Source organism: Apis florea, unplaced genomic scaffold, assembly GCF_048593485.1.
Source record: "Apis florea isolate Af1SG1 unplaced genomic scaffold, ASM4859348v1 contig_24_pilon, whole genome shotgun sequence".
Classification (NCBI taxonomy): Eukaryota; Metazoa; Arthropoda; class Insecta; order Hymenoptera; family Apidae; genus Apis; species Apis florea.
In genome coordinates, this window is record NW_028256597.1 from 274,368 (window position 1) to 299,557 (window position 25,190).

Here is a 25,190-nt window from a genome sequence, read left to right on the forward strand (position 1 = left end):
TATATATAAAATGTCTTTGTTGCTCATCTCAGGAAGCAAGGAGATAAAAATTTTGAGGCAAGCATTCCAGACAATGCCAGCGGATGAAGAAGGATGAATACAGGAAGTATTTATCCTGGGCTTGTGGTTTTGATACAAAACCGCATTCGCAATAATTTTACATTATTATGCATAAACGAGATACTATAACCATTCGTGCCATACTAACATTGTATGTCTCGTCCATGTCTTCCATCGAATTTCAACACGTACATCTTTTTTCCTATATTTCTATATAATATTATTTTAATCTTAAGAACGAGAAGAATTTCCCCTTTTTTCCCCTCTCATCTTGCTTTTACTTTATACTTATATCATGCTTTGCACTCGCTCAAAAGATGTTAGAAATTTACCACGACTGCTCCAACTACCCGAGATTATATACGGATACTCGATCATCTTGCAACATTTATTTAAAGAATAAAAAGAAAAAGATGTGATCGAAACGTTATTATATATCAAGTTGCATTTTACACCTGCAGCATATGTTGGACAATTAAAAAAGAGAAGAAAAACGTGGTTTTATCGAACGATTATTATTTTAATTTTTTATGTATTATGCAAAGGATTACACAACAACTGCAAAAAAAATTTCGAGATTGGCTGATATCGGAATCGTCGATATGCCGTTAATATTCAAAATATTCAAGTTCACTAATCTCTCGTTTCAAAATCTGCAAAATCATCACACGAATCATCACTTGTTATTCGTGTTTCTTGATAATAAATTTTAATAATAATAAGAATAAATTACCAAAGAGGTTAATTAGAAATTTATCTGAAAACCGATCCGTTATACGGATCAAAAATCATCTTCTCTTCGAATTTCGTTATCAGTGAAATCGAATCGTATTATTATTTAAATAAAATTATCATTCTACGTAAGTTCTATTTTTATTTAAGAAAAACGAAAAAAAAAAAATATTGCAAACAATTTCATTTAAACGATCTCCATTATATCATAACTATGACTTGTAAGATTGGAGCAAAAACTATCATGAGGGGGGAGGGAGGACGCGATAGATTCGAAGATTCATCGTCTGGTTTTATAAATTAAATTTTCCTCGTGAAAAATCTTCACATTTATTATTGACTTGTTGTGTTCGTCATGTCGTCATTATACATACGTTAATACGATATTGTAAATAATTTTTTTTTTTTTTAATCCAATTTGAATTTTATCTCTCTTGATAATGGACATTATCAAATTATTAATATTTTAAATATTAGTTAGGTCAAGGTTCTTTTTCTTTTTTTTTTATATATATATATATAATTAATAATCGGTTAATTAAGTAGGATTAAATAATGTGATAATTAAATAAATAAACTTGTTCATTAAATTTTAATTATCCAATTTTCATTAATTAACGACGCGATTTTATTTTATATTATTAAAAGATCGTTCGACACGTGTTTTGACGAAAAAAAAAAAAAAAAAAAAAAATGATATCATCGAAAGAATAAAGAGAAAATCGAATTTACTTTGTTACTAACGTTAAATCAACAGGGAAAGGATTTTTTGATTTATTGATTTATTAAAATATAAAATCGCTTCGACATTAAACATTTAGAAATCTCTTGTGTTAATATTATCACATATTAACTGTTATTTGAACAAGTGATCAAAGGTTCGCCTCTCCGAGCGATTTGCCGTTATAATTTTGGCAAAGCCGAAAAAGTAACGTGTTAAAAAAAAAAGAAAGAAAAAAAGCAAATTGGCAAAATTCTGAGACTCTGAATATATTTATAACGGTGAAAAAAAAGTTCGAGTTCATAAAGAGAAAGCGAATACTTTTGCGAAACACTGTTCAGAGCTAGCCACGTAATTACATTTATTGCATTCAAATTTGCACTTTTGTATTTATAGATATAGATATTGATAGAAATAATTCAAATGAAACGATTCTTTCCAAACCCTTTATCGGATATCTTTTCTCTTTCGTCGATTATACGTATAATACGATAAAGTGATATTTGAAATATAGAAAAAAGAAATACGTTTAAAAAAAAAATTATATAACGTCCTTACATATTTTACGTGCGTAAGGCATTTGAGAAGAAGTCAAGGCTAATGTCTTAATGTCAATGACTGTACTGCATGTTTATAATGAAGTTTAAACGTTTTGACAGTGACTGATCAACGTTGCGAGACAAGTGAACTTGTCCTAAATATTAAATAATAAGTTTCCAGTAGTTCAAGTCAACGTACCGTGTAATAATGGAGCAAAACACTCGGCTGAGTGAAACAATGGTAAGAAAAGTTCCACGTTGACGGATTTACGTAAACTTGATCGTCGAGATTATCGTCGTGCGAAAACGATTCGAAATTTACAAAAAAAAAAAAAAAAAAAAAAAAAGATTTTACAAGATATAATATAAATTTTTAATTTATATCTTATAACCAATTGATCGATCTTCCAACGAAGTAGTCTAACTTAAATAATCTAACTAAATAACGATTCGAATAATAAGAACAATTAATTTCAAACCGATTTAATTGGAAGCAAACTGAAGAAATTCCCGAAGAGTCGTCAATTGGAAGTTGGAACATTTCCATCGCAATAACGCTTTATCGCCATTAAACGAAAAATTAAACGAAACGCTTGTCGAAGCCGAGAAAGAAATTTTGTCCGAACGGTGTCCCTTTTTCTATAACCATACAACTACGTATCCCATACGCACGAACTATTTTAAACCAACAAATCGTGACCGCAATCAATTACACCAATTAATCTTAAAAATTGGAAATAAGTTAGTCTCGAGCTCGTTTCCCCATATACGAATTTTCACGATTGTATTTATTCCCAATCACCATGATCCATTGGAAGTGATGAATTTTCAAGAATGGCTAAAGCTAACCCGTTCGAAAAGATTCGGGAAAAGTTAGAAATAAAAGATGTTGCTCCATTTCCTTACAAAGATATTCACAAATATCGCCAGACAGAGAAAACGCAACTTGAATTGAATCGAAGAAAGGATGGAACGGCCCCGGTAAGATTAAAAATTTATTCGTATATTTACTACTTACGTAAAGTCAACGACGGATGTTCCCTATACGAACGCGCGCACAGCCGGGTTCATTAACTGTCGGCCGGTTAAAATGCCCCTTTATGTAAGAACGTAGAACGGATGGAAGGAAGAAAAAGCATTGACGACAGGTTTTCTCTCCGTAAATGTGCCACACGCGCTCTATCCGCCACTATCCTGGATCTCCTTCGCCCGCGATATCCACTCCCCTGAGCTTCCTCTTCCTTTTCGCCTACTTTTCACCTCGCGACCGGCCTTATCACCTCACCGCCGTCCGGTTGTTGCTCGTCCACGATCGCACGCCCCCGTCATCGAGCTCTCCACCATTCCATTCGTATTCTTCTATGGACGATGAGTTTCTTCTTTTTAAAGGGAGAGAAAGAGAGAGAAAGATTTTTAAAAAAACGAACGATTTCGACGAGAGGAATGATGAAATGTTACAAACGATGTGTATATATATATATATAAGAGAGAGAGAGAATTATACTCTTTATATCTTTGAATATCGAATATACTCGAATCCCAACATCCCTCTCTTTCTTTTCGTTCCCGATCGCACTTTCTCGATTCACGCGGGAGGATGATCAGGCGATCGAAGTCTCGGCTCCCGTTTCCATCACTTTCGCGAAATAAATGGAGAGAAAAGGAGACAGGCAAGGCTTGTTCGCGACAACGAAAGGATGAGACGATTCGTGGAGACGATTCTCGAGGCGAAGAAGGATGTGTCGGGCAGGTAAGCGCGTGTTCCTCTGTCGAATCGCGAAGTGAATGAGGAGATAGTGGAACAGTAGTGCAGCGTGGACCACGGTAACGAGAACGCGATGCCCACTTGGTGGGCAAAGAAAGTGGTAGGGACACACAGAGTGGTACGTGGAAACGGGCTCCTCTCTTTCTCTCTCTCTCTCTCTCTCTCTCCCGCCTCCTCTGTCGCGAATTGAATGATCCGGCTCTTTCGTTCGACTCCGGTGACTAAGTATACTTTGACCGACGCCGAGTGAAAATCCCTGTTTATCGCGCCTCCATCCGATCGCTTTACTCTCCTCGCCGTTCCCAAACCGTTCTCCTCCCTTCGAAGCCCCGCACCCTTCCTCCCCCTCTTCCGCGAAGGATTCGTGTGCACGAGGAGAGCAGAAATTTTTCCGGGGGAGGAAAGTAATGCGGATATCGAGCGTTTATCCACGGATCGTGTCTTCTTTTCCCTTTGAAATCTCGTGTTACGAGGAAAACGGGATCCACCATCGAGGAGAGAGAGAGAGGGAGGGATATTTATTATTTTGCGAAAAATAATTAATATTCACGTCTCGAATTGCTAGAATTTCTTTCATATTCTTCTTTATTGCTTATTTAGAATTGTGGAAAGTTATTCGCCATACCACACGGAACTGAATGTTTTAAGGTTCGAATAACTGTAAAGCTTCGTCCGTGCATTTTTTCAGATTAGAACCTTAGAAAGTTGCGAGACAAGGTTATGAAAGATGTATAAAGAACAGTATCCGACTGTCGGTGAAATTTTTATTTCGCTACACCAATGTGTTCTATGCAGTTGTATACGTGTATATTTATATACAATTTATATACGATTTGTTCGGAAATGAAATTAGAGCGATAGGGATAAATAATAAGATCGGACGGAAATCGAACGACGGAAGGAGCGGAAAGTTTTGTTGTTTATTGTTGTTGTTAAAATATACGCAAAAGAAGATTGTGCAACGTGTTAACGATTAATTTAATATGTTTACCACGAGAGGTGATGATCTGAAAAAAAATCTCGGTCGGGCAATAATTATTACGTGCGACGAATCATTTGTCAAATTGTTTGTTCAAACACCCGTCAAATATAATTACAATTCCAAAAGAAATTAATTGTTCCCCCCCCGTTTTATTATTATTATTCTCTTTACATAATTCGGAATTATTCCATTTTCAATTCCCTCGACACAATTGAAATCTTTCCTCCTCCGGTTTTTGCCCATTTCCCATCTTTTGTAACTGAATTTCTAACTGTTTCGAGAATAACAATCGTAAAACCAAATCCTCTAATAAATTTTCCGGAATTATTATAATTTACAATGCATTCAAACATTGCCACGTTCTTCCACGAATTAACGGTTTACTTTATTATAGTTAATTTTATTGCTTTACTGCTCATCATTGTTGTTCCAATCTGAAGGACGACAGGTAGACGAGTGGGGTGGCCTGTTATTACCAGGAAGGCCCATTTACCCTTAATCACCTTATCTTTCCTCGACCAATCGTCCGCTTCCTCCTGGCCAACTCCTCTCCAATCAGAAATTTTCACAATTTTACCGTTGCCCTTAACCCTGGCCATCCCCATCCCCTAAACTCCGCTCGTTCTTCATTCGAATTTTGCATGCGCGTGCAGTCGGTGGTCAAAGTCAGTACTCGGTGAATTCTTGACAAGTGTTGAACTCTCTCCTGTGAATTCCTTTGCAACTTCCTGAGTGAATCGGAAGCCGTTGAAGAACTTGGAACAACGTTGCCGCAACAGATTGTTCACCGATTATTAATCGTCGTCGAGGAGGATATTGAGTGAGTAATAATAATATTCGAATATTTTTCGTTAACGATTAAAAAATAAATTGGGCACAGAGGAAAGTATATTTTCCAATGTATATGATTCGAATTCTGTCGCGATATTCGTTATTTGATTCGTGAAATATGGAGAAAAAAAAGTTAAGGGTGGTGGGTGTAAAATATTCGTTTATCCCAAAATTGAAATATTTCTATTTCTTCAATCGAGTCTTCGTTACGAGTCTGCGTTATATATAAAATTTTTCTTGTCCCAATTTTTCGACAAAATGTCGAATGTCGATTATTCACAAAATTGGAATAATATTGAATATTTATAATTTTCTTCCAAGAATTCCAAAAAGAAAAAAAAATACATATATATATATATATATACTGTAAACTTATTTAAATCGAAGACATATTATCTGGTCAATAATAAATGTTATATGTCAAAGGTGCCCGATTAAGGAAAGATTATCAACTCTTTCGTAAAAAAAAAAAAAAGGAAAAAAAAAAATAAAACCTAAAAATCGATGTCGCCGATGCGATACTTTTTTTCGCGATAACGTCAACAGGAAATTAAATGAATTATTGAGATCATTAGAATAATGTTGGAAATAAACATGAACTTATTAGATTAAACGACATATATATGTGTATATATAATAATTACTTATCGAGAATAAATTTTAACTATTATTATTATGTGTATATTTTTGCACGTATGAAAATGCAATTTAAATATTTTTTCAAGTTCTTTTTTTTTTTTTTTTTTTACGTTAAATCCGTTAAATTTTCTCTAATAAAATTATATTTAAGAATGATAAATGAGAAAATTTTATAAATATTGCTTCAAATAAATGTGAAACAATGCAAAATTGTGAAACAGACGATATTTTTCAAGCAGCAGAAACAACAAATTGGTTAACCCTGTGACTTTCTCGTTTCGCACGCTTCACATTAAGTAACCAATTAAACCTAAGGCCTTACTTAAATTTACTTGCGCGATTTCTTTTCGTAAAAAAAAAAAAAAAAAAAAAAAATGTACTCGAAAGAGAAATCTTGTACTCGAAAGAGAATTGTTCTTATTCAAAATTTATTTCGTATCTCGCTATTTTGTTGAAAACTATTAATATTCGATCTATCTAACAAAGTATTAATTCGTGAATCCTGTTTCGTGTTCTCGATATTAAAATGTAATATCGCTATAATTAGAAAGATGTGATAAGAAATATACGTTGTTGTATATCCTGTAATTAAGTCGGCTGATAGTTTTTACTTATGTTTTTTTTTAAATAATATAAAAAAAAATTCTCTCTAAATTCTTGATATTTCCATAAATTGAATGTAAAACTCGCAAATTGCTGCATAATTAAAATCACAAATATTCGAAGAATGAATGATAAAAATATTTGAATAATGCAAAATATTTTAAATATTTTTTTTTTATTTTATATATACATATTTTATATATTACATATACATATATATATATATATATATACATATCAGTAATAATTTATGTAATAATTTCATGACTTATAATAATTTATAATACTCATCGATATGTAAAAAAAATAGTGCATCAAAAATTAATTGTTACGATTGTAAATAAAAAAATTTTATTTACATTATTTACATTTATAATATATATATATTATAATTATTATAATTAACGAACGATAAGATTAAGCATATGAATGAATAATGACTTGTACTAGATCTTCGTATTTTAAATGATCTTTGATATTATTAATAAACTTATCGTAAATCCTTGAACTGATATATTTTCAAACCAATATTTTGATTTAAATTCAATAGAAAAATGCTTGTTATATATCGCAGACGAGAATCTCATTGGTCAATTCATTTTTTATCTCTTAGAGGAATTAGGACATTCTTACAATTTTATTAATTCGATTTTAAAATAAGATAGCAATGTTATTAATGGTCGAAGTTGAAATTAAATTTCAATATAAATAAAAATAAGAAATAGAATAAAATAAAAAATAGAATTCTTATAAACGTAAATGAATTTATACGCACGATTATATTTGTATATAAAATATAATTATCGTAAAACGAGTAACTGAAATGATAGTTTCACATTTCGTTTTATTTTCAATATATTATAAAACCGGAAATGTAATATTCAGATTATAATATTATAAAAATTATAATTTTGAAAGGAAAATGAAACGACGATCTGTCCAATTCAAATACGTTTCGTATTTCGTTATGGTTTCGTGTCAAGCAAATATAAACAAGGAAAGGAAATAGCGAGAGAAGGACAAAGATACGATAAAAATATTGAAATCAGCGCCATCTCTAGAGTGCCGCAAATGAAACTCGTAAAGGAAGGACAGAAAATAGTGAGAGAAGGATAGAGATAGGGCGAGAAATGATCACTAGTGCCATCTCTTGAATATGGGCAATATCTTCTTAAAACAGGATAAGGTAGAGTAAGATTTGAAATCCAGCGACATCTTGTGATATATTTAGATATATGTTTCAGAGAATACTCAAAAGATGGCGCTGAATGTCAATTTTTATCCTATCTCTATCTTTCTTCCTCTATTTTTTGTCCTTTTTTTATGAGTTTCATTTGCGGCACTCTGAAGATGGCGCTGATTTCAATATTTTTATTCTATCTCTATCTTTATCCTATTATTTTTTCTCTTTATCTATATTTGCTTTACGTTATCCATGTGTTCGTGATACGGCGCCAATTTTTGATTAACTTTATTATCTATTCTTCTCAAATCTACTGATTATTCCATGGAATTATCTCATATAAATATATACTTGATAATTTTTTATTTCTATATATCGTGCATATATATAAATTTATTTTTTATATGTGGACAGGAAGTGACACGAGAAATTTTTCCACAATTTTAGAACTAGAAATATCTATTATTTCGATTTTATAAATTTAGGAAAATATAATTTAAAAATAGATTTTATATATTTATATGGATACTTACATATTTTATTTGCATATTTATCTTTTAGAATAAGAATAATTTGTTTTTATAAATTTATTCTTTCATATTGTATCATTTGTAAAGATATATATTTATCGTTACAGCTCGATATTCTTCATAGAAAACGATATTAAGCTATGAAAACAAAAAAAATTTTACCTTAGATTACCTTTTTATTAATCAAATATCTTTTAAATTAAATAGTTTTTTATTATAAGTGATTTAATAATTTTTATTCTATTCTATTTATTTCTTTTATTATAATATCCATAAAAATCTATAAAATTCATAATAAATGATTCACATCGTATTACAAATCTTACCATATTCTATACATACATATATTTTCATTAAGTTTAAAGCATTGCGAATTGTCATGTCATACATATGAAGTAATTAAAATTTTTGCAATCTAATTTTATATTATATATGTTTCTTATATTCTTTATCATCATTATCGAGCTTTTTTACTTATAAAATACAATTTTCAAGTTCGAGCTATTAATTTTTATTTATACTTTTATGTATCCTATTCAATTGTATAAAAATGAACTTCATATATATCCTCTTTAATTTACATTATATACAATAGCATTTTCTAAATAAATGTGAATCTATAAATGTAATTTAGTCAATGAAATTTACTGCGTGGCTAATAAAACTAATATTCTATTGAAAGTAACTTTTTCCATCGTTTGTGTCCATCTGTTCATAAATTCGGGACAAACAGCAGTTAGCAGCTGGCAGCTACAATAATGTATGTAGTGGATAAAATTAAGCATTATCAGCGAAATATTGAAAAATGTGATGACAATGAAGATAAAGTATGTATTGTTGCACTAATTTTAGTATTCTACAAAATTTTAGCAACGTATACAATGGTGCAGTTTTATTAATATAGTTGGGATATAACCTTATAATGAAATTTAAATACAATTATGACAATATTTAAATTCTATAAATATTTATAAACACTATATAAATATAATATATATATTATAAAAATATATATATATATATGAATATATATATATATATAAATATATATATTTATATATTCATTCTTAAATGAAAATTTTTATAACATTTATTCTATTGTATTTTTATTTTGCTTTTTTCCTCATATAAAATCATCCTTTTAAAAAATATATAATTTTTGCATATTATTTTTACTTCTATAAATTTTATCTATAACATTTATACATTAGTTAGCTTTATATTTTATTATTCATTCTTAAAATAAAAATTATATCTTTTGTATTATAATCGTATTGCTTTTTTATTTTGATATTTTTTTTTTTAATTATTTGATATATATATATATAATTTGATTTATATAATTAATGTATTAACTAATATATATTATTTTAAATATTACAGGTTATTTATTGTATTTCAAAACTATCTAATTTGCCAGTAACAGTGAAACATCTTCAAGATACTGGTGTAGGACGTACTGTAAATGGTTTAAGAAAATATGATGGTGGTGTAGGAAATGCTGCTAAAGCACTCGTAGCAAAATGGAAAGCAATGGTTGCTAGTGAAGAAACTAGCGAAGGTGAAGTTGAATACGAAGACGATACATGTGTTCCTGATGCACCTGACAGCTATAATATAAATAATCGTGAATCCCCAAAATCTGAAGAAAATTCTATAAGGTATAATGACATTTTATATATAATTATTATATATTTATAATATATTTATTAATTTAATGCAGAATTATTATATTTATTATAATAATATTTTGTTTCTTTTAATAAATAAATATTTATATATATATGTATTTGTTATATATATATAAAATAGATAGATAAAATAGATAGATAAATATAAATGATTTTTCAGACATAAAAGTGAAGAAAATCAAAAAAATATGTATAAACATAAGTCAGAAAAATCTGAAATGTCACATACATCACATAGTAATAAATATTCTTCAAAATATGAATCTAAATTAAAAATTAATGAATCTCAACCGAGAATAAATAATGATGTTGCTAAAAATTCAAATAATAATTTAGAAAAACAAAAGAAATATGACAAATCTAAACATAATCATAAACATGAGTCAAAAAATGACAAAAAATCTTCGAAAGATAAAAGTGCCTATAAAAAAGATGAAATTCAAAGTTCTAAACATCATAATCACAATAAATCTGATAATACAGAAAAACATTCTAACAAATCTTTGGATAACAATAGCTTATCTAAAATTAATGAAGAAAATCATAAAAAACGAAAAAATTATGATTCAAATATACTTAAAAAAGAAAATAAACGAAGAAAATATTCAGATAGTGAAAATGATGAAGTTAAATTTCAAGAATCTTCTAGTTTTGAAAAGCATAATAATAGTATCACATTAAATACAATTAAAATAAAAGAAGAACCCAAGGATAAAGATATATTAACTAAAAATGAAATTAAATATGAAAAAAAAGATGCTCATGAAAAATCAAAAAGCAGTTCTAGCAAATATCGAACTGATTCATCTAATAGCAAATTAAAAGATATTAATAGTGAGAAACATAAACATAAAATTGAAACACATACAAATCATAATAAAGATGAAACTAGACGAAGTAATCATTCTAAGGAATCTTCAGAATTAAAACATCACAATAGTTCCTCTAGTGATAAGCATCATGATAAAAGTAAAGATAGGACTAAGAAAAAGGATCATAAGGGAGAAAAAAATAGACATGAAAATAAAAGTAATAAAGATTCAAAACATGTGAAACATGGATCAAAAGAATCTAAGGATTTGATAAAAATAAAACAAGAAATTAATGGAGATGAAGGAATTGATTGCCACTCTGGTTAGTTATATTTATAAATATAATTGTGTTTGTATTTCATACATGATCAAAATAGATATGCAGTATTTGTTTTCTTTTCTTTATTAAGAATACTGAATAAATTATATTTTTTTATAACATTATTATGTGCATCTATTAAATTATTTAATATATTCTATGTTGTATGAATTTGGTTTTGTATTTATTATACTTGATTTATTTTTTATGATCAAAATGTAAATTAAAATAGAAAGCATAATTATACTTTAATATCAAAATATATTTTATAGTTTTAAATTATTTTTTATGAAATATTACCTTTAAAATATTACCTTTATATTCAATAATTAAATTTCAATGAATTTTATTATTTTTATTAATTTAAAAAATTATGAATATTGTTTATTTGTCTATAGGTGCTAGCTTTGCAGAAGCATTAGGTATGTGTACAATGACACAAGTATCAAAAAAACGTAATAATAATTCTCCAAATACAAGCGCATCTAAAGTGATGAAAGCAGAACAATCAGCTGCTATAAATAATAAGAAAGTTACAGTGAAAATTGAACCAACAAATGATAATTTACGAGTAATTTATATTATTAATTATTTTATTTATATTATTAATTATTTAAAGAACTTTTTATCATTAAAAAACAATTATTAATAAAAAAATTTTCTTTTTTTTTTTGTAGACTCCATCGCTTTTAACATCAAATATAAAATTAGAGCCATTAAATGTAGATTTAGCATCTACATTACCTGAAATTAGTCCAAATTATAAGCCACTGCCATATATTAATCCAGTTCAGCGTAAGGAAGAAGATAAACTTCTTACAGATGTAATCTATGTTAAAAATCAAAGGTATATACTGTAAATATATATATATGATAACAATGTGTGTTGATGTGTAATTATAATTGTAATTTTAATTTTAGGACAAAAGTATATTCAGGAAATAAATCTGGTTATACGAGTGTACCAACTTTATTTGAGTTATGTACAAGGGTATTGATAGAAAATATTGATGGTAAGTTATCTATAAATTATATAATTATATTTTTAAGAAGTTTTGTGAATATATATATATATATATTTTTTTATTTTTTGTAAATAGCACTTGAATTTACGGGTGGTGTGCCTTTTGATATAATAAAACCTGTTCTTGAGCGCGCAACTGCAGATCAACTTTTTATGTTAGAACATTACAATCCTTATTTAGTTGAAGATACGGATGAATTATGGCAATATCATTGTAACCGTGAATTTAGAAATAAGCAAAGAGAAGAAATGGAAACATGGCGTGAGACATATATGGTAAGTCAATGGATTTGTATTATTTAAATTATTTTTTTATTTTATCTTATTTCATATTGATTATTTTGTACTTTTTATTCATCAACAGCGATGTTTAGATGAAAGAGAAGCCAAATTAAAAACACTTACAGCTAATATAAAACAATCGATAGATAAATCTGTTCCTGTAAGATCTACTAAACTTGCATATGTAGACAATGTTGTTAAACCTCCAAGAAATATTCTTAAAAAACAAGCTAAATATGGTACTGCTAATTCTTTACCTACCACTGCATCTAATTTAAAGAAGAAATTAATCAGCGGCGGAGGACCTACAGCTGCTACAAATATATCTGTCCCGCCACCACCTATATCTCGTAACACAAAAACATGTATGTATTTTTATATACGATATAAAATATTGGCTTAACTTAGAATACTTTAATATATTAACATAAATTTTTTGTTTTCATTGCTGGCTGATATAGTGAAGAAAACAAAAGCACCACTCATGGCAAAAGCATTACAATTAATAAAAGGACGTTATAAACGGTAGTTTATACAAAATATATTAATGTATTCAATAATTTAGGTAAGTCATATTATTTTGTTACGAATGTTAAGCATAATATATATATATATATAAATATTTTATAAGAATTTATATATACTTTCGATTGTGTTACATATTGACGAAGTAATGTATGTTGAACAGAAATATATTCGTGTGAAGTTTGCATGCTGCTTCAGGCATTCCGAGATTTACCAAATTGATCATACCAAAATAATCAGTGCTTTTATATCTACTGTAAAAATTATAATTAATTTCATTAATTATACAGTAGAAGGGCACAAGTATTTAGATTTTTCGATAAAAATGAAAATTCAAAATATTTCATTATATAAAAGTTATAATGACTTCATACAAATTCAACCAGCATAAATTGATATTTTTTAAATATCATGATATTTATTACTCTGATATTTTAATTATTTAATACAATAATGAATTTAAAAATCTTACATATAAATTTAATTTCGTTCAGTATATTTTACTTTACAATGACATCGTGTTATTTAATTATATCTGTCCATAAAAAAAATATAGAAAACTTATTCATATAGAAATACAAAACTATATACATAATAAATATGTCCCATTTGTTGCTGTGATTCATTAATTTTTTTAGATTACAAATGTAAATATTTTTTGTGATTTAGAGTGATATATACCAGATTAGATAAATATCTAAAAAAAAAAAAAAAAGAAAATAAAATAAAATAAAATAAAAAATTAAAATGATCATTAGTACTAAGAATATGAAGAGTAGAGCATTCTTCTATAAGTCATAATAAATTTGAAATATTTGTGACCGTTGTCGTAGATTTATATAGTATAACATTGAAATATTTATAAAATAGTTAATGCATTATAAACTAATTTCATTATTGTAACAAAAGATGAATAGAATTAATTATACATATATGTTTAATGAATTATGATATTGAATTATTTTAATGATCAGAAATAATTAGTTTATATTTATATTTAAAGAATCTTTAATGCATATTATAAACGCTTAAAAATTTGAAATCACAAAATAATAACTAAAAGTATAGTTAATTCGATATAGTTAAGCAGTAAATGTTGCACGTTAATATTTTTGTAAATCTTTATTTGAACAACAAATAATAATTAAACGTTCTATACGAATAATTATTTTATTTAATATGCGTGTGCGTTTAAACATTGTAATTCATTCATATAAATATATATTAAGTATAAGATAATTTTTTTATGATTCTTATATTAATGTTATATGATATATTTATATCATATATGAATTTAAATTTTTTTAAGAATATGATTATCTGAACAAATCGTAATATTTTTGAACAAATTTTAAATTTCCTTAACATTAAATTATATTAGATATATTATCATATTATTTTATACTTATTATATTGAAATGGTGTTTTTGAAACATTTGTATTTTACATATATTTTATTTAGTATTATTAAAATTATAAATAATAAAATAATGAAGTTAATTTAAACAGATTAGAATAAGTTTAAAATTAATCTTCTTTCAAAAACACCATTTTTATATATATTTAATTAATCTATATTTTCTAGAAATACATATATATATATATATACATATACATAATATATTTTAGGTTTTAAAATTATATTTCCTGGATTAATGAAATTAATGAATTTTAAAATTTTTTAAATTTAATATTCATAAAAGTGAAATTTTCACTTGTAAAATAATCGAAATAGCAAGAAAGAATGCCACAAACAGTTTTATATATACTATATATAATTAAAAAACGAAAGAAGAAGAATATATTATAAAAATGTTATACGTCCACTGTATTGGAAAAGGAAAATATTTAAAAAAAAAAAAACAAATAATTAATTTAACATTATTATCAGTATATATAATTATTAATGAAATTAAATCTATTTGATCTTTTAAATTTAAGTTATTGCGTAAGAAATATTATATTTAATTAGTATAACAATATTGTAAGTATATTATGTAAGGATAAATAATAATCATGTATGTAATTCATTTCATATATGTAGTCATATTTAAGGTAATGTATTTATGTTTTATTTATGATATATTAGCGATTATGTAAAATATTTTAATTTTGATAGTAAACATAATTTTAAGAATCAACAGATGAATTTGAGGAACTTCAAAACTCGAAAAACCTAAAAATTCCATATCATTTGAGTAAAATTTAAATTAATTAATTATTCAATTTAAATCAATTAAGTATTTATGCATTAATTTTTATACATTCATCCCATTTTTATAATTATTTTATTTTCCTATATAATGTAGAACGATATTCATAAATGAAGTATTTTACGTTCTACGTTTACCTTCAACAGATTACATTCTAAAACTCAAAATTTTTGTACATAAATTCTTTATTGTTTGTAATTTTTTTTCCCTTTTTTTTTTACATTTTTACCTCGCTTGAGCAATATATCAAAAAATAAAAATAGTACCTTACGAAAAAGATTAACAATTTGATAATGTTAATCAATCGTTTTGGTATTTACAAAATATAGTTAAAATATATGCGTCAAAGTATGATACTTCTTTTATGAATTTCTTATTTATATTTATATAGAACAAAAATTGAAGAATGATGAGAACATAGTTTATTATAATCTACTTAATTATTAATTATGTTTATTTAGAATAAATTAATTTAATTTTATAGGAAGTCATTCGTTATGTAATTTTTGTAATTTATTAGATTTTCATCCTTCAAATCTAATAAATTTAAATTTCTATATGCATAAAAGAACAATAAAATAAATAGTCAAAATGAAAATCATAAATCATACATGGATGATGGATAATATATGTATACATTTGTATTGATTATTAATTAGTCTGATTAATTTATATAGCGAGGTTGTGAACACTTTCCCTTTTATAAATCGATTGAATTAAAGGAAATTATATAAGATTAAAAATATGATATTTTCATATAGGAAAAATAATGAAAAAATTGATGTTATCGTTTGAAATGATTAAAAGTAAAAATAATAAGTAGATTATGGTTAAATATGAAATACTGTATTCATAAATATTTACATAATTTATTTTTCAATTTAGTGTAACGAATTAATATCAATAAACATTTTCTCATAAAAGTTTTAAAATATTTTATTCAATAATACGATTGATTATTAAATTATACAATAATGTAGAATATTTATTTAATTTGATTTATACAATTAAGATTGATTTCAATTAAAATAAATATAACGAATAAAACTTAACATTAATACAATTCTTATTAATTAGAGGAATTGGAATTATATGAAAAATTCATATAATGAGATTATTAAAACAATTTATCGAGCGAAGTAAATCTATATAGTGTTACATGCGTTACATTGCAATGTAATATTAATCAAAAATATTAGAAAAGAATCCAAACAGACAAATTTGATTCGAATAATTTTTATATATTTTTTTCCGATTTTATTTTTATTTTATTTTTTTAAGAATGTTTAAACATAGGTCGTTATAATTACATTATCCGTTCCAATGGAAAATGACGTGAGCGATCATTAAGTACATGGTTATTGTCATAGCACTTGTCAGCATAATTGGAAAGCCCACTCTGAAACGAACGCATTGAAAATTATTTGTCGAATTAATTAAATTATTATTACGCGAAGAATGAATTAGCGACAAACTCTTGTGAAAATAAGCTTAATTTATTCGCGATTTATTATTCGATTTGAATTCGAAATTTCACTCGATGAAATACCGAGCTATTCGATACAATATTAGATTAGTTAGAAGTTATTTCATATAATCATACAGGTTTATTATTGCCTCGCTATTAAATGAAAATACATACAAAGTTTTAAGTGGAAATCGATTGCAAAATTTTTGGAAATTATTTGAATAACGATATGCTACGATTTTATTTATTCAATAAAATGAATTAATTTTAATTAATTAATTAATAGATGTATAAATACAAACGATAATTTCAAAAAATGTATCTCTTATTTATATCAATTATATCAATTATTAATTTATTATTTTGTATATGCCCTGAATAAAAGATACAGAACTTATAATTTGTACGAAAAAACTTTGTAATCTGCGGCCTTCCTCGATCATTCCTTAAAAATAATTACTTACTTGAAAAATTGAATAAAAGAGAATTTGTACCCATGCTGTTCTGCAACTCCTGCGCAAACTACATTAGCAGTAGCTCCAATCAAAGTTCCATTTCCTGCAAATATTCCTATCCATTCAACTAAATAAATCACATTAAAATTGGTCTTTATCAAACCCTCAGCCTTTGCACAAGAGAATATATATATCATACTTTACTTTCAGATAAATATTTCAAATATTCGAACTTTCATTACCTCCCATACAAGCGCCAAAAGCTAATGCCCACACCAACGGTTGTAGGGGTAATTTTAATTCATTATTTTGCGCCAAAGTAGTGACGATCCTTATCATCATAGTTGAAAGAGGCACGTTGTCCACGAACGAGCTTGCGAATGCTGACACCCAAAGCAATAGCAGTATAGCTACTGCCAATCGTGATTCCTCGTTCACAGATAAAATTATCTTCTCCGTTTGCTTTCCTATCCAAGCGATCAAACCCAATCGTGATAAAGCCTAAAATCACGTTAATTAATCGAGATTTTATTCATTTATTTATTTATCGCGTTTATCTTTCTACCTCCATAAGAACGAATAAAGACGCGAAGAATAATAAAGTGCTCCATTCCACGCGCGCCATCAGACCATCCAAATCTTCGCTATCCGCTACAATCAACAATAAGAGAACACCTAACAAAGCGGTCCAACCTAATGATAAATGCAAATTTGGCACACTGTGCACGAAGAATAACGTGATCACGAAGATCAAGGTAAATCCGGATTTTACCAACAACCATTTGTCCCGAATAGGATACTGTAATAAAATAAAAATCCGAATATGAAGATATTAATGAATATATATATATATATATCGATTTAATATTTTACCTTTTCTTGAAGTTCCTCAAGCGTAGTTTTATACCTCTCAAGTGTCCCGCTGCCTGTCATTAGCTTCTTTTTTAACTGGGAGAGCAATCGTTGAACTTTTTTCAACAAAGTTTCTCTCACTAAATTTTCATCTTTACTATAACTCGACAAACTTGCCGCGGCCCTTTGCCAAATGGCAATTTCATGCCTTAATTCCTGAAACGAAAGGTTTAAGCAATTTTTGTCCTTTTCAACTCGTTTGTTTGTCGAAATAAACGATTAGAAGGAATATTTATATATACCTGTACATCTGGGGGTTCGGCGAATTTAAGAGCGGCCATATCTCGAAAGACGAATCGTAGTTGAGCGTATACTACGATCACTACCAATATTACACCTATGCTCATGTGTATTGTGAACGTGCTGAAATCGATGCCCTGAATAACGATGAACAATAATGATAAATATTACGTAATGAATAAGATATGTATTAATATTTTATTAAGGAATGTTAATATCGTGATTAAACATTTTTATTTTAACGGTAATGCGTTATACTGATTTAATTTAATCCTTAATGAAATATTTGTAGAAATCAATACTCGAAGTAGTCCCTTACATTATTGATAACATCGCGATTCGATGTAATAATTACGTTGGGCGGATCGCCTATTGGCGTCATAGCACCCCCGATATTAGAATAAACCACCATCGCTGTCAATATTGGCACCGGATTTATTTCCATTACTTCGCATAATCTGATGGTCACCGGTGTCATTAACAATACTGTCGTAACATTATCTAGGAATGATGAAATTAACGTTGTAAAGAAACATAGTGTACCTACGAGCGGCCATAACTTTCCTCCAGTAATCTAAAGAAAATTGGACGAGTGAATAGATGTATTCTGTTTTAGTAATATATATATATATTTTTTGTTTGATTTATATATCATTTCAATTTAATTTTTACAATTATTAAAATTGTAAAAGTTTCACTTGATAATATATTTAGTTTTCTGCGTAACAAAAAAATTTTTGTACAATTTAAAAATTTGTACCCAAGTGCAACTATAATTATTATTTAACGATTTGTAAACGTTTATTTAGAAATTAAATTACCTTGTAAGCGTAAACTGCCAACCAGTCGAATATACCCGTTTCAGCGATCACGGCAACAAGTATCATCATCGAGAATAATAATAGCAATGTGTCGACGTCTATCCAAGATATTAATTCATTCATAGTTGGCCTCTGGAAAATGATTTTAATTTGATAATTTAAAATCAGTCGACAAATTTCATGGATCCTTTTCAAGAAGATTTTTACCTCATTTAAAGTTGCCAATATCGCGATAGACATGGTCGAAGCTAGCATGGCTGCTAAAGTTCTATGTACAATCTATATAATAATGAGTTAAAATTATTAAAAGATGAAAGATCTTCTACTCGAAATATTACTCGTAAATTATTCGAATTACCTCGAATATTATAAGTACATATAATCCCAATAAAATTAATGCAGCATAAACTATCCCATCGTCTTTGTCTATAGGTGATAAATCATAACTGATGGAAATAGCAAAACTGGATTCTAGATTAGTTTTCAATTTGATCGATATCTCTCCGTGCTCTAACGTACTGTAAAATAAAATGACAATACAATTTTTCGAAGAAGGATATATTTTGAAAATTCGATCGTTAAACATTTTTGCGCCTACTTCTTATCCATATTTCTTAAATTAAATATCTTCTGATGCCTTTGTCCAGGAAAAATGTCCATTAGATTTTCAGGAAGTATCGGCAAAACCCATATATCACTCACGTTCTACATTAACGGATTAATGGATTAATTTATAAATATTAGTCCAAGACGAAAATCTCTTCTTAAGATGTTACACAGTTGTTACCTTAATTTCTTCATATCCGTTGAAAAATTGATTAGTCTTATTATCTTCGAAGAATTCCAGCCATATCATTAAATACCTATCCGATATATTTGCGTATTCTATTGGTTTCACCGGAGGAAGCAACGATCCTTCCAGCATTATACTGATATATTTCCTAGGAATTTCACCGTACATTTTATAACCTAAAAAATTAATTCAACCGCAACAATTTATTAAATTATTCTTATAATTAAGTGATATCGAAACGTTGAAGCGTACTTTTTATTTGTCCACTGGGTATTGAGATTTGATGCAACGATTCGATCTTCTCGCTTTTAATTACCAATATTAACTGAAACGAAGGAATACAATGAATACAATTTAACACGATAATTCAACGGAGAATAAACTTACGCTGAATATTAACCAACAGAGACATAATAAAGTCAGCTTGGCGTATCGGTAAAAAGGCTTCTGTTTCGTTTCTTGTGTCTCTTGTATATTCAGATCCTCGTCGTTTTCCTTATTTTTCAATCTATTATGTAGTTATAAAACATTTTATTAACTTAATTTAAATATCAACGGAAAAAGAAAAACATCTCCGTGCCACTTACCTCAATGGCAATGGTTTCTCGAGGGACATATTTACTACCAGACAGTCTTTCTTTGCTCCATCCGTGGATCTGTTAAAAATTATTCGAAATAATTGCGACACGACGTACAAGAATAAGTATTACTGCGCGATTCCATTTTATTGTAAACGTGTATTATCGACGTGAAATTTTTGCATTATACTAACATATATACTGTTATATACTGTTTACAGAGAAGACATTAAGAAGTACGGACCTTCCTCCCACGGTGTGATGGACCCGATCGTATTCTCTTTGAAAAACTGCCAAACTAGGATCCAAACGTATCGCCTCTGGTAGTTGACTCCAAACACGGAGTACCTCTTCTGGGATTTGGCCGAGTATTATTGAACTCGTGATAGATGATGGAGTTACTATATCGTATCGAATAAATGTCAAGCAAAAGAGTCATAAAGTGTATTATTGGCCATGAACTCGTGAAAATTAAATTATATACACGGTGACTCGAAAACAGAGAAGAAGAAGAAAAAAAAAACAAAAGAAAAACAAAGATTTGATCAAATATATTACATTATTATATATATATATATATTTTTTAATAATTAACGATGCTAAAGGTGAAGGCTCCTTTTTCTTTTCAATCGAGAAAGAAAGAAGAATAATACACAAGTCAATAATCGATACCAATGTAATTACCTGAATCACGACTGCATCGTGATCCTTTCCTCAGCACTATTGGCGTCTGCAATCCCGTTTCATCCTCGCTCGTGTCATCGAACATTCTCGATTGTAATATATACTGTTCTAATTACTAAATAGATCAGGATAGATTAGTTCGTTTTTCACACGTTTTACACAATTAATAAATATATCCGAAATACCGTACGTTGTACGTTTGAATCGGAGATGTTAACGGAAGGAGGAAGAGCTGTGGAACTGTTTGATATCTACCGATTCTAGCTATCTATATTTTCTCGTTAGGGGTCACATTTAACGTTTATATATTTATAACATATATATATATATACGTGTGTTTCTGTTTAGTCAAGCGCTTGTCAAAATTGTCTATCTCTATATGGGATTTCTCATAGCTAAATTTTCGAATTGTAAACGAATTTTTTAATATCGTAAAAAAATAATTCTTGAAATCGATGCGTCCGTGGAACTTTTATTGTTAAATTTAAAAATCTCTCTCTTACAACTTAATATTAATGAACTTTGTTGTGTATTTCAGTCGTAAGCCACTCTTAAAAATGATAAGAAAATAGCAACGTGAAGTATTATCCCAAGATATTGTACGGTGTATATTTTCCAGGAATAGGTCCGATGTCTTGTTATTGTTTTTATGTTAATCATCTCACTAAAAAAAAAGAAAGAAAGAAAAAAAAAAAAGAAAAAAGGAAAAAAATTAAAAAAACAGAGAAACGGAATTTTTTTAATCTGGTAATTTAATTTGTTAATCGTTACTTGTACAAATCTAGAGTATTTACCCTAGAGTAGTCATATCACGGAAAGAAAGTACTTGCGGCCTAATTCGCAATAAAACCTCGAAAGCTGTTCTTTCACCCGCTTGGATCGCACCGTCTATCGTGCCGGGCCAATTCTTAGCGTATTCGCTCGAAGTAAATAAAATCCTTTCGGCAAGGAATAATCTCGTTAAATAAACAATGCAGCGCGAATAATTTAATAATTTTCACGCTCACCTGTCGTAAGATTCCTCTTTGTGCAGGTGATCGTCGAACGAGGTGGGTCTCAGCGTGCTCATCGGACAACCGAACGTCACTTGATCGTTTACCAACGAAGGATCGTATTCTTTGTATCGTAAATAATTGGAAGCGTTGGTGGAATTGTAACAATCGTCCAACGTGGTGAACAGGCATTTCTTGCGCGTCTGCGTGAAATGAGATTCAGCGAGGAATCCAGTTAGAACAACTTTATTGTTGTGCTCGTGCGACGTGTCGTAGACGAAGTTTAAATTATTGCCAAAATCCCACGTGGTTAGGATATCCTTTATGGAATTGTCGGTCCAAAACGGTTTCTTGTACGTTACATTGAAAAATACATTGTCAGCCGGCGCGTACAACGTTTTCGTGTATATCGATGGCTCGATAGTGATACGGTCCATCATCGATGGAGGTATTGCAATAACTGCTAATTCGCATCTGCAAACAATTTTTTCTATCGTAAGTTTCACGTGTATATACACATATTCTATACATTTAGTTTTCTTTATCAACGAAAAGATGTATATAACAATACCTGAAATAATTTTTTTCCGTGAACACGTAAGCTCGAACATCGTTGAACATGATCTTGCTAACTGGTTCAACGTATTTTATTTCACCTTCTTCTTGTAAAATACGTTTTAACAGCGTATGCGTAACTTTAGACATGCCACCCTGTTGCAATACAACGATATAACGCAATCAATAATTTTTTTTTTTTTTTTTACCGTGAATTCTTCGCGCGACTATACTTGTACGAAATATTGATTATTGTCGCCTATCATGATCTTCAATCGATTGGAGAAACCCGATGCACCGTACAACATGACGAAGAACCAAAGTGCCGAGATATCATTGAGATTTCGCATAGCTGTTTAAAACAATTTTACAGGAGGAAATGTTTCACGATATTTTTTCACGGTTACGCGAAAGAAAAATCAATAAAAAAGATTTTTATCGATAAAAATTAGATTACCGCAGGTAGTGCATATATACGCCCGGCACAGTGATCGCACGTAGGGAAAGAGAACGATTTGACGGAGCAATTGTTCAACGCTTGTCACGGCGAGATTCTCTGCTTCTTCGGTTTTGAAGTAATTACTAAATCTTATGTTTGATGAATTTTCTTCGATCTGAAAGGATGAACGGAAATAATAATTGCGATACTAGGATAAAATACTTTTAATCGATTTTATCATTTGATAAAAATGCAGACGCGTGTGCCAATGAATATCGAATGTTTAAATTTCTTGATCGCGATAAATATTTATCGAAATATACTCCTTTTTCAAAATGGCGCGAAATTATTCGTCATAAATATGCCAATTTACATTACATACCCTTTGGAAAAAATTGTGAACCTCGGCTCCAAAAAATTTAGGTAAAATTTTATAAGGTTTTCCTCTCGTGTACAATATTCGATCCTTTCTCTCCTTATGCGATCTTTCCATAATTTTTATGTGCAACGTGTTCAATAAATTGGTAATATGTTTTTGCGAGGAATTAGCATGATAAGAAGTGCAAAATTTTTTCGATAAAATTCGACCTCCTACGTCACCTATGATTTTGGATATAAATCGTATAAAAAAAGAAAGATATTCATTCAGAGAAATTTTAATTCGAATATAGTCTAAAAATTTCATCATCATAATATAATTTTCTCCTATTTTTGGAAAAGTATTTACCATTCGCTTCGATGATTAATATATCTAACCCAACTTTACTCAGAATAGTGTACGCGCATGTAAGACCAGCTAAACCTCCTCCTATAATTATAATATCGTAGTCGTTCGTATCCTCTTTAACGAATTCCTCATCGGCAAAATCGGCAGCCATATATATTACATTTATATTATCCTTTAGTGTTTACTATTTACATCACGACAAAAATATCTGTCGAATAATTTTCACTCGAAGTTGGCAATTTAAAAAGCACAATTAATAATAAAAAAAAAAAAGAACAAACGTTTCAAAATTCACGAAATCGACTCGAGACATTTTACAACTTTAAACTATTTCCGTGATCGTCTATATTTAGCTTTCTATATATTATAAAAATCGATAAATTTTCATCGACTAATATTCAATTAGAATGATTATTATCGAATCGTTGAGTAACAATGATTTTGGTAATGCGAAAGAATACAATTAATTCGAAATGAACGGAGATTACAAATTCCATTACGATTAATTTCGAATACGAGACGAGTACGAAAGGCCGCCTGATTGAAGGGTCGTTGCACGAGTCGAAATTTTATCATCGATACGCGTAATTATTCGATAGAAGAATGATAAAAAGTTGGAAAAGTTTGTACCATCATCCATCGAAACGGAAATAATGGATATCGGATTTTTCTCCATCCGACAATTTCATCAGCGTGGCCAAAATGGCGCGAGCTTTCACGTGCAAATTCCGATACGCAACAGCTCAAAAATAACGGTCGGCATCGTCTCGAACCAGTATGTCCCTTGATAATTCAAGCAACTTTTTAACTGCAACCTTTATAACTCCCGCGATGGCCACCTTCCCTCCCCACCCCTTTACCTCCCCCTTCCTTCCGGTTCGTCCTAGAAGCGTTACTTTCTTCCGCCCCCTTTACGACTGGTCTACTCTCTCTTTACGGAGCTGTACATCTTAAATAATTGATCTTAACGTAGTTGCCCGTGTTTTTATAACTGTTTTACCGCCCGATCTTGCCGCTGTGATATACATTATTTAACCCTCCGTTTTTAAACTCGAGTCCCCAGGCATGAAGGTGT

General features: G+C 28.8%; 3 protein-coding genes across 8 annotated transcripts; 1 reads left to right on the forward strand and 2 right to left on the reverse strand.

The window, feature by feature from the left end:
- The first annotated feature begins 5,198 nt into the window (after window positions 1-5,198).
- EloA (transcription elongation factor elongin A) lies at window positions 5,199-21,237 on the forward strand. Of its 5 annotated transcripts, none has more exons than XM_086907096.1 (10): window positions 5,199-5,619; window positions 9,969-10,246; window positions 10,437-11,410; window positions 11,806-11,978; window positions 12,085-12,254; window positions 12,329-12,420; window positions 12,508-12,707; window positions 12,796-13,078; window positions 13,175-13,278; window positions 14,868-17,319. In XM_086907096.1, the coding sequence occupies exons 2-9, from the start codon at window positions 10,119-10,121 to the stop codon at window positions 13,240-13,242; spliced, it is 2,088 nt and encodes a 695-aa protein (XP_086763222.1). In that variant the 5' UTR covers window positions 5,199-5,619; window positions 9,969-10,118; the 3' UTR covers window positions 13,243-13,278; window positions 14,868-17,319. The 5 variants fall into 5 exon arrangements, with proteins under 5 accessions (XP_086763222.1, XP_086763221.1, XP_012344225.3 ...); XM_086907095.1 differs by lacking the exons at window positions 5,199-5,619; window positions 14,868-17,319 and adding exons at window positions 8,891-9,412; window positions 20,940-21,237; XM_012488771.3 differs by lacking the exon at window positions 5,199-5,619 and adding an exon at window positions 8,891-9,412.
- On the reverse strand, window positions 16,411-21,512 carry LOC100870769 (P protein). 2 transcript variants are annotated; one of them, XM_086907098.1, is made up of 17 exons: window positions 21,403-21,512; window positions 20,963-21,119; window positions 20,728-20,796; window positions 20,528-20,648; window positions 20,393-20,465; window positions 20,135-20,316; window positions 19,946-20,052; window positions 19,706-19,865; window positions 19,555-19,626; window positions 19,348-19,479; window positions 18,846-19,100; window positions 18,529-18,663; window positions 18,248-18,442; window positions 17,940-18,173; window positions 17,617-17,875; window positions 17,384-17,477; window positions 16,411-16,850 (listed from the first exon to the last, which is right to left on the reverse strand). In XM_086907098.1, the coding sequence occupies exons 1-17, from the start codon at window positions 21,485-21,487 to the stop codon at window positions 16,763-16,765; spliced, it is 2,418 nt and encodes an 805-aa protein (XP_086763224.1). In that variant the 5' UTR covers window positions 21,488-21,512; the 3' UTR covers window positions 16,411-16,762. The 2 variants fall into 2 exon arrangements, with proteins under 2 accessions (XP_086763224.1, XP_086763225.1); XM_086907099.1 differs by having other exon boundaries at window positions 16,753-16,850; window positions 17,384-17,501.
- A 342-nt stretch (window positions 21,513-21,854) lies between these two features.
- Window positions 21,855-24,376, reverse strand: LOC147657811 (putative flavin-containing monoamine oxidase A). Its single transcript, XM_086907086.1, has 8 exons — window positions 24,116-24,376; window positions 23,771-23,988; window positions 23,407-23,563; window positions 23,183-23,301; window positions 22,966-23,105; window positions 22,410-22,868; window positions 22,197-22,340; window positions 21,855-22,066 (listed from the first exon to the last, which is right to left on the reverse strand). Exons 1-8 carry the CDS (start codon window positions 24,264-24,266, stop codon window positions 21,937-21,939), a joined length of 1,518 nt encoding a protein of 505 aa, XP_086763212.1. The 5' UTR covers window positions 24,267-24,376; the 3' UTR covers window positions 21,855-21,936.
- Window positions 24,377-25,190: the final 814 nt, after the last annotated feature.

Coding starts and splice junctions, on each gene's coding strand:
- EloA (XM_086907095.1), top strand. CDS start 9,344: ATGTATGTAGTGGATAAAATTAAGCATTATCAGCGAAATATTGAAAAA. Junction 9,413..9,968: donor GTGATGACAATGAAGATAAA/GTATGTATTGTT, acceptor TAAATATTACAG/GTTATTTATTGTATTTCAAA. Junction 12,708..12,795: donor CATGGCGTGAGACATATATG/GTAAGTCAATGG, acceptor ATTCATCAACAG/CGATGTTTAGATGAAAGAGA.
- LOC100870769 (XM_086907099.1), bottom strand. CDS start 21,487: ATGTTCGATGACACGAGCGAGGATGAAACGGGATTGCAGACGCCAATA. Junction 20,053..20,134: donor ACGGATATGAAGAAATTAAG/GTAACAACTGTG, acceptor CCGTTAATGTAG/AACGTGAGTGATATATGGGT. Junction 17,876..17,939: donor CTTTATTCGTTCTTATGGAG/GTAGAAAGATAA, acceptor ACGTGATTTTAG/GCTTTATCACGATTGGGTTT.
- LOC147657811 (XM_086907086.1), bottom strand. CDS start 24,266: ATGGCTGCCGATTTTGCCGATGAGGAATTCGTTAAAGAGGATACGAAC. Junction 23,106..23,182: donor ATAATCAATATTTCGTACAA/GTATAGTCGCGC, acceptor GTATTGCAACAG/GGTGGCATGTCTAAAGTTAC. Junction 22,869..22,965: donor ACGGAAAAAAATTATTTCAG/GTATTGTTATAT, acceptor AATTGTTTGCAG/ATGCGAATTAGCAGTTATTG.